Source organism: Xiphophorus maculatus, chromosome 7 (assembly GCF_002775205.1).
Source record: "Xiphophorus maculatus strain JP 163 A chromosome 7, X_maculatus-5.0-male, whole genome shotgun sequence".
Taxonomy (NCBI): domain Eukaryota; kingdom Metazoa; phylum Chordata; class Actinopteri; order Cyprinodontiformes; family Poeciliidae; genus Xiphophorus; species Xiphophorus maculatus.
Genome location: NC_036449.1, coordinates 2,019,283 through 2,028,917, shown reverse-complemented (window position 1 = coordinate 2,028,917; position 9,635 = coordinate 2,019,283). Strand labels below are relative to the sequence as shown.

Here is a 9,635-nt window from a genome sequence, read left to right as displayed (position 1 = left end):
TTCTGTCTAAAGATTTGCAGGTGAGAAAACATGGGAGTGTATCTGAAGAAAGCCGAACTAACCCACCTCTAGCAGAGCTTCTTTGTTCCTCTCTGCCATCTCACACGTCTCCTTCCGCCCCAGTAAGTAGTTCTGCATCAGACGGGAAGCATGTGAGAAAAGAGGAGCAGGTTTCCAGATGTGGGCAGATGTGTGTGTTCTGTTTACCTGTGGGTTTTTGAACAGGGCGTACTTCTCGATGCGCTCGGTGAACATGAGGCGGTTCTGGCTGTCTCTGGTCCAGTTCAGCAGGTTCTCCACCAGGTTCTCGTGATCCTCGAAGATCCGTTCTGCATTCAGGGACACACATTAAGTCATGAAAATCAGAAAAACAGATTATTACAATTTTTTTTTCTAATTTGCACAAGATTACAAGATTAGCATCAAATAGACACGCAATAGGATTTAAAAACCCTATCATGATGTAAGCATTTCACATCAGTCTGTATTGATAATTAATGATTAGTTTTTTGTTTGAAATATCCAAAATACTGCCAAACTGGTGATGTGATCTGTTCGCTTTTATTCCCCAGGCTAAGCATTGTTTATTTATTGATTACAGGGTTTTTTCATTCACCAGTAACAGTGATAGCAAAGACGGGTTAAAGCACAATGGCTACACTGTATGGTCAACTTGTTCACACACAGGCAGACTGAGGTCAGGTGTCTTTTTATTCACCAGAACTCCGTAACCACTTCCTGTCTTTACTGCTCTACACACTAACAACTTCAGCAAACAATGTGACAAGTTACGGATAAAGGATCAAAACAGTCTGGACACTTTAATTAGGATGAAACAACAGAAGTGGAAAAAAAAGTATTTCCATCCGTCCCTCTATCCCTCCATCCATCAATCAACACCCTGGTCCCTAGTGGGGTCAGGAGGGCTGCTGGTCTATCTCCAGCTAACATTCCGGGCGAGAGGCGGGGTTCACCCTGGACAGGTGGACAGTCTGTCGCAGGGAAACACAGAGACAGACAAACAACCATACACACACACACCTAGAGAAAATTTAGAGAAACCAATTAACCTGACAATCATGTTTTGGACTGTGGGTGGAAACCGGAGTACCCGGAGAGAACCCATGCATGCACAGGGAGAACATGCAGAAAGATCCTGGGCTGGGAATCGTACCCAGGACCTTCTTGCTGCAAGGCAACAGTGCTACCTACTACAACACTGTGCAGTATTTTAAGTTAATGAATTTTTATGTTTGTCTTTTTAAGACTTTATAGTTGGTGTTTAGGTATTGCTAATAATGTCTTCCAATAACGCATAATTACCTGGTCATATTTTCAAATTTCCCGTGAAGAGAAGCAACCATAAATCAGCAGGTGACCGAAATCAGCTGATTTCCCGATTCATCTTTCTTGACCTTCACACATGTTTATGGAGGGAACTAACACCAAAAACAAAAACTACAAAACTGGGTCAAATGAAAGCTTTATGTCAGCATTGTTCAACGGGAACAAAGTATGTAGTTTGCTCCATGTTGATCTGAATAACTCACATCACCAATGCTAACCTAGCTAGCCACAGTTTTTAGACAGCACATCTCTATCAAGTCAAACTAGGCCAAAGCCACAAAGTCCACAGCAGCAGACATGAGACCAAAGTTCAAAACACCTTTAAAGAGACGTAATAACATCGCAACAATCCCTCATCAGATTTATAAAAGAAGGTAACGGCTTCATGGCTTCACCAAAGCTTCTGCTGCTGACTGAACTAATGATGCTAATGCTAATCCACGACCTGAATCCATTAGTCAGCAAAGGTATGTTTATTTATTTTTACACATATGGTTCTTATCTGTTCAGGGCCATATCCTGTTACTTCATTCACAGCAGAATAAGGTAAAAGGAAAAAATAGAAACATTTGTGTTTTTTGAGAAATGTACCAAACTGGAACTACATAGGCTGCTAGGAACAAACTAACGCTTTAAAGTGTTTCATTCTAACGTGTTAATTTAGGACCAAAGTGTTTGAAAAGCAACAATGCTGAAAAAAAAATAACTTCTGTAATATAATCATATTTTTTGTGAATCCCACATCCAACACATCATGATTTGATTCAAGTTTTAAGCCCTAAACAATCCAATAAAAACGGTTAACATATTAGGATTTTAGAACCAACAGAGAAACACTTATTTCTGATATAGACCAAAAACAAATCAATGAGAGCCAGAATCCTTAAAGACCAAGGCTGGATAGTCATGAATCTGAAGGCAGATAACATGAGAAACATGAAACGGTGCTGGTTGTTTTACCACCAAGCCTGTCCAGGTTCTGGTTGTTTAGTTCCAGTCCTGGACAAAAACAAGGACACTTCACATTGACCATGAGTCACTTTCTATCCACCTGGGGAATGTTTCAAACCAAACAGAGGACTTAAAGTCATTTTCTATAGTGTACTAATAATCTGCCAAAAGAAAAGACTCCAAAAAATAATATCTAACATCATAACATCATTACTAATGATGAGATTTTATGTCCATAATTTATGAAAATTCTACAGAAAACAACTGACAGTGATTTGCAGATACAAAATGTATGAAATTGAATTTTATTGGGCAAAACAAATTGGAAATGGGGAATTTGACCCAGAGCTACATGAAGCATATCTGCTGATTTATTGTTTTATATTCTCAGCTTTTTCTGGCTTTGCAAAGACAACACTGAAACCTAAAATATATAATTTAATGTTATCATGCACAGTTAAAAAGAAGAGAACTGCTGCTCTTATTTCCTGCAGGGGAAATTATTACAGTTCAAAGGTCATGATCTAACAGGAAACCAGTTTAATGCCAGGGATCCAAAAGCCCCCAATTCTTCAACTCCAGATCCAACTGATTCCCTTCTCTGCAGGTTTAAGCTCCGCTGATGCAGAACTGTGGCTTTTAGCCTTCATGCTCTTCCACTTCCTGAACGCTGGCGTTCAGCAGGAGGACCAGGATGTAGGTTAGATCACACACATGGCTGCATCAGACCTACACTAACACAATCAATGCTAAGCTAGCGCTTGTAATACAGCGTGTGCCACAGACACACATCTCAGCCCTTTAGCATAGCTCATACTCTGTGTCTGAACAGTGTGAGTCACTGCTGGAGCTTTTACCTCAGCTGCATTTACATCATGATGGAGACTGAAAGTGTCACTGGCTCAATGAAACCACTTACGCAATTTAAAAAGATGAACTACCGTGCCTTCATTCTGTGTACACAAAAGCTTTTAATAATAAATATTTGTAAATACTATAAATTCGATGGTACTGCAGTGTCCCAGTTTTCGTCTGTAGCAACTGGATCAAACTCACCTGTGTGAACATTCAGTCAGCAACACGTCTGACTATATCTGTGCTTCACATGGTGAGGCTGTGTGGAGGTGAGCACTCACCCATCTGCAGCTCTGTGATGGTTTCCACCAGGGACCAGTCTGGACTGTAACCACAGTGAGATTTATCCAGCAGACTGTCCAGAACCTGAAGCACAGGAGACACAGTCAGGTCCAGCCGTACTGCCACACGTCCTGGACTGACCTCAAAACAACTATGGCTTCAGATTAGGCCTGGGACTGGTACTGATAAAGACACCGAATGACTGTGAGAAAATAAAAAACATAAAATGCAAAAAAAGAAATAAATAGTCCCATCAGTAGACCTGGGATCAAAATATTTAAGGTCAATTTACTTTTTAGATACATGAGTGTAAGACTTTTGCAGAAAAGCTTTTCATAGATGGAGATGAGGGTTATGTCAATATGATATCTGGAAGGATGAACCTTGGACAAAAAGCTCCATGTTCCCACAAAAGAAAAACATTTCCCCCCCACTAAAAACAGCTATTCCTGATCTCAAACTTTATAAATTAAAAAACAAACAAACAAAAAACCACCAGTATCTGTGGTGGTTCTATTGGTGCAGGAGCAGAAGGTGTACCTGTCGGACTGTCTGTCTCTCGTCCACCATCATGGTCTTTGAGCTCTCATCTGACAGATGAACACGGATCACCAGCTGTGAAGAAGACAGGGAGCAGAGGAGGTCAGCCGTCATGTTCCCGCACATCAGAGGAGCAACGCGTCGCCCAATCAGCTCTCGGAGCTCTGACTGAGATCAGCTTCATATCACAAAACAAGAAGAGGGAGCAGCTTTCAACATGATTCCAACAAATCTTTGCTTTACTTTGATTGTTTGAGCCAAAATGTGACAGAGAAAAAGAAGCAAGTTGAGCTGAAGGAGGTCCATTTCACCAAGCCCAGTCCTCTTATTCTGCAGCATTGCCCTTTACTGAATCACATGCATGAGTGGAAGACTGCAGACTCTGCTGCAGCAGGAATCCGACTGGAGGAGGATTCAGTCAACCTCTAGTTAGCTAACACAGCTAAACAGAGGCAGTACTTCCAGCGCTGATCCTGATGGAGACCCATTCCTGATTCGGAGGTTAGAGTTGATCCCAGTTGGACCACAAGTCCAGATCTGGAAAGCTTCCTCAAATGTCTCAAATTTAAAGTATTATGTATTTTCTAGGCACATGGTGGCATTTTATAGCACAGTCAAATAATTATCCAGTTGTTATAAAATGTTGTAAATATCAAATATAACTTAAACCAGAAGGACCAGAGGACATGCTGTTCATCTTCTGTCCTTCCTGAAGTCTGTCCCCGATGTTCCTAATGGACAGCAATGGCGTCTTTCCTGTCCTTCTTGTCCAAAAGTCTGAACCTCACCGTGAGTTTAATTACATGGCACCAATTCACAACACGTCATCTCAAGACTCCACAGGATTAATGTCAGCCTGACTTATCGATTCTAAAACCAGTTGTGATTTTGTGTCTCCTCAGATAAAAGGCAGTCAGGAAGTTCATGCAAAAAACATTAACCACAATTATTAAAGTCTGCTGGAACCTGGAGGATTCTGGGACATCAGGGAGTTCAACATCAGCAGGGACAAGCCAAACACTTTCTGGACACGGTCAGACAGGACTGGAAATGACTGAGCTTTTTGACCACAATGACAATGTTGGGATGAAACACAGTGAGGCTTCAAACATAAGACTGGAAGTGAAACACAAACTCTGGCTTCATCCCGGTCCAGTAGCTGAAAACAGAAACATTGCATCAAATCTCATTTTAAGTTGTGAGCCTAAAGAAAACCTGGAGAAACTCACTGTCCAACATGATCACTTTCATCTCTGAGAGTTCTGAGCAAAATCAATGCAACACATAATTTATTCCCAAAACACTAACACACATACATGTGCACACACACACTGAGGCTGGAGTCCCTCTGTGAGTGTTTAGTAAATCCAGGTTGTTAATCCAGTCTCTGGGATATTACTTGCAGTGTTCATTATGTTGAGTAGGGTGTGTGTGTGTGTGTGTGTGTGTGTGTGTGTGTGTGTGTGTGTGTGTGTGTGTGTGTGTGTGTGTGTGTGTGTGTGTGTGTTGACTCCAGCTGTTATGACTGGAGCTTTAAAAAGTGCAGTAACACTAACCCGACCCAGAAACCCACTCCTCCCAACACATGGACACACCAATAGAATATAAATATACACAGTGTGTGTGTGCATGTGTGTGTGTGGAGCTGACTCACCTTCTTCACCTGTGCCTCCTTGATCTTCTCCAAAGCCACCCGGATATTCTCCGCCTTTAGCTTGGCAGCCTGCTCCTCCTACACACACACACACAGATCACAGTTGAGAAAATACAAACAAACTGCTGGAAGACCTGCTCTCCTACCTGGTTCCTCCAACAGGAGCTCATTGTAATAAATTCTCTTGTTTCTATGTCACATCAAATGAAAACCGGGTGAGGTCGTTGATCGAGTTGCTCTTTGACTTTGACAGCCAGCTGAGTGACTACGCTTCGTCCTACAGGGATGTCAGCATGCGCCCAGCCTCCCCAACCCGGTGGAGGGAAATCCTTTACAGGGTAGTCTCAGAACACACGCGCACTGGCCAGGAAGACCCAACTGTAAGGGAGCATCCCAAACGCCTCACTACCCGTTCTTCTCCTTCTGCCCCTATTCACAATCACCATCTTCACCGTCTTCTCCGAGTTTGCACGGGATTGAGATTGGATTAAAACAGCGGCTTCACCGCAATCCTGCTGAACGAGGATTATCCGAAGTGACAGCGTGTGGACCTCCGCCGGACAGCAACACCTCCAGATCCTGCTCTGCTTCTATGGCAACCAGCCGATCTGTGATGGAAAACCACCGGAGTTTGCCGACTCCCGTCTCGTCACATCCTCCCTGTCTAAGAGAGACGGAGGAGGAGACGGGAGGGAAGGAAGGTTGGCCGGGGTGGGGGGAGGGGCAATGAGCTGTTTATCTGGAGCTGCCATGCCCCTTCATCTTCCTCCTCCTCTTCCTCCCTGTCTTCAACTCTTCCAGCTGTCCTTCTCTTTGTTTTCTCACTCTCTCTGTCCAAATCAGCTCAGAGGACAAGCATGTGGCCAGCTGCCTGATGTCACATAAAACACACACCAACACACATCCTTGTACTTCTATAAAATGTCAGGGTTATGCCTAACCCAAAAGTTTTCCCTAATCCTAACTATTACTAGTGTATTCCGAACCTTAACCTTAACCGAAACTTCATTCACATCACACCTCTAAGCTTGACCAGTAGAACTACAAAAAGTGAGGAGCAGGAAAACATCCTCCATCAACAAATAAATACTGTGAAACTGGTGCTGTATATGTAGCATATACAAGTACACAATATCACACACCGTATCTTTATAGGGACTTTGACTTCCATTCATTTCTAGAGCCTAACATTTAGCCTTGACCTAAAGCTAACCAGTACATGCCTAACACTAAACCTAAGCTCAATGCACACTTTAGTCCTAAACCTAACCCCTAGCCCCGAAACAGCACTTCTTCTTATGGGGTCCGGACTTTTGGTCCCCACAACTTGGTATGTATCAGGAAAAAGTGTGTCAAACACAAGAACACCCCCCCCCCCCACCACACACACACTTAAGAGGATCCATACTGTGAGCGAGCGAAAGGGCAGAATGAACTCAGATGATGAGGAAGATGAGATTATCGGCCAATCTCATCAACATCTTACTTAAAGAACACAAGCACGCACACACGTGAACACACACGCGCACACACACATTAATGCTTTGTTTACTGCCCAACAGAAGACAAACTGAACAGTATGGATCCTTTTAATCAGGTGGCAAAAGGTGTACGTCAAGCTTCCATAAAAACTAAAATACTCCTACAATCATGTAGAAACAAGAAAAAACTGCTGCTAGAGTCAGTTCTTAATTGTTTCCAATATAGAATGCAGAAAAAAACACACAAAAAAAACAAACTGTTTTTATCCCAACCATAGAAAACTAACTCTTAACTGTTGCTCAGTGTTATTCCATATTGCATGTTTTCCTAAGATCGTGCAGCTCTACTTTCAGTGCTGCTGCTGCTGCTTTACGTAACAACTTTAGAGTCAACATGTTGCTGTGATAGTGAGCTACACTTGTAATCACATCTTTCCTCAACAATGTCACATCAAAACTGTTCAACAGGATCTATAAAACAGTTTATTGACTTCGGCACATTTATTTCAAAATGTTTTAGTTTGTAAATATGTGTGTATATATATATATATATATATATATATATATATATATATTTAAAGATTTGTCCTGTTTGAAATAAATTTCGGCTGCTGATGTGGTTTTGCACATCTTGGTCATTGCTCTTCTGTTTACACAGCCAGCCATAGCTTCCATTTTCTCCAGCTGCATCTCACATATTCAGCTGACCTACATTATGAAGCTAAAATTAGATTCCGTCCAATAAACATTCAGCTGCCTTTGAAGTCGAGAGGAATTTGCCCCTCTTCAGCTGTTGGAGGCTGAAACAGAGTCGGCTGATGTGAATCACCGAACGCTGCAGAAGCTTAAGTAGGCCAGCAGTGTGTGTGAGAGGATTGTAGTTGCTGCAGAGGCAGTGTAACACTGACACAGAAAGAGTATGTTAAATGTGGAGCTACACACACACCCCGACGCTCACACGCCAGCACCCTGAAGTCTCTCTAATGAGAGCGGATAATTACACCGTCAGCCTAATCACGGCTGCAGGAATTAGACTGACCCCGAAGCTCATAATCTGCCTGCAATCTCGAGGTCCATTGCAGCCCTGCCCTCCCCTCCCCCTTCTAATCTGGCACCATAAATTGAAACAAAATGATGGATTTTTTTCTCTACTTTGACTCATGACATAAACTGCTCTCAGCTTGTGAGGCAGAGGAGTCAGAATTACTGGAAGCAGAAAGCGCAACGAGACGGCGATCTGTGGCTTGATCCAAAGCAGTAACAGCTGGATTTAAAGCAAATGGATCTTAGAAGGACGACATCAGAGTAAAAGCATTTGTTTGGGTTTGATGAACTGGGCTATGACTGAGATCCAGAGCTATGGACTAGGCTCTAACAGGTGCAACACAGTGCAGGTATGATTTAGTCATACAACAGGAGCAACAAGCTCTGTTGCTTAGGAACATCCTTTTTGCTTCACTGCAAAAACACAAAATCTTATCAAGTATTTTTGTCTAGTTTTTGGAGTAAATATCTTAGTTAAGGTGAAATAAGACAAACCTAATCTATAAGTAATTTTTCAGATGGTTATGGGAGCATGCATTACATTAATAATTACTTAATATTGATAAAAAGGACTAGTTTCCCTGGCAGATTATTTCACTTATAACATGGGAAAAAATGTCTTGTTATAAGTGAAATAATTTGCCAGTGGAACTTTTCATCAATATTAAGAAATGATTGGCTTAAAACAAGTTCATATGTCTGACTGAAATGTTACTTATAAGTTAGTTTTGTCTTATTTCAACTGAACTAAGATATTTGCACTAGAAACTAGACAAAAATACTTGGTAAGATTTTGTGATCAGGTTAATTGAGAAACATTTTTTTCTCAAAAAGGAAAAACCTTTGAACTTGATGGAATACTACCTGCCAGATGCTCTGTGTGTGTGTGTGTGTGTGTGTGTGTGTGTGTGTGTGTGTGTGTGTGTGTGTGTGTGTGTGAATCTGTATGTAATGCTTTTGGAAATCACCACCGTTTTCTCCAAAGTGGATTATCCTCACACGTTTCACACATTCTGTGACGTCCAATCATTCTGCCTCCTCTGTTGACCATCCAATCACATCGCGAACAATTTTGATCCAATCAGAACAAAGCCTGCTGACTTACTTCGATGCTGAAAGAAACTTTTGCCCCCTGGCTGTTCTTAACAGCTGTTGGCTGTTAAGAAGCCAACAGCTTCACCTTTAGAGCAGCTGAGTGATCACGGTCGCTTTTGGAGCTCCGCATGGGGATTCACGTAGATTAATCTGAACTTAATCTGGCATCACAAGTGCTCTGAATTAGAAAAATTAAAGTAGAACATTGCTTGTTGCTGATAGGAGAGTCCGGCAGCAAACAGAGAACAACAACAAGCATCACAATAAGCAGCAGCTAGTCCCATTATCTCCACTGATCTGCATTATCTTCAACTTTACCTGCTAAGCTTCATTACTGCCACTGGCTCAGATCCAGGAACCGATGAGGTTACTGCAGCGTATGACCA

At 42.1% G+C, this 9,635-nt stretch overlaps 1 protein-coding gene across 3 annotated transcripts in view; it reads right to left on the bottom strand.

Annotated features, from left to right (window-relative positions):
* The window catches only part of LOC102223180 (ras-associated and pleckstrin homology domains-containing protein 1-like), a 67,092-nt gene that overhangs the window by 7,055 nt on the left and 50,402 nt on the right, over positions 1 to 9,635 (bottom strand). For all 3 annotated transcript variants that reach the window (XM_023336895.1, XM_023336897.1, XM_023336896.1), the window contains 5 exons: positions 5,630 to 5,707; positions 3,976 to 4,050; positions 3,435 to 3,519; positions 208 to 329; positions 67 to 132 (listed from right to left, as the gene is read on the bottom strand). In XM_023336895.1, coding sequence (XP_023192663.1) covers positions 67 to 132; positions 208 to 329; positions 3,435 to 3,519; positions 3,976 to 4,050; positions 5,630 to 5,707 — 426 coding nt within the window. The remainder of the gene's footprint in view (positions 1 to 66; positions 133 to 207; positions 330 to 3,434; positions 3,520 to 3,975; positions 4,051 to 5,629; positions 5,708 to 9,635) is intronic.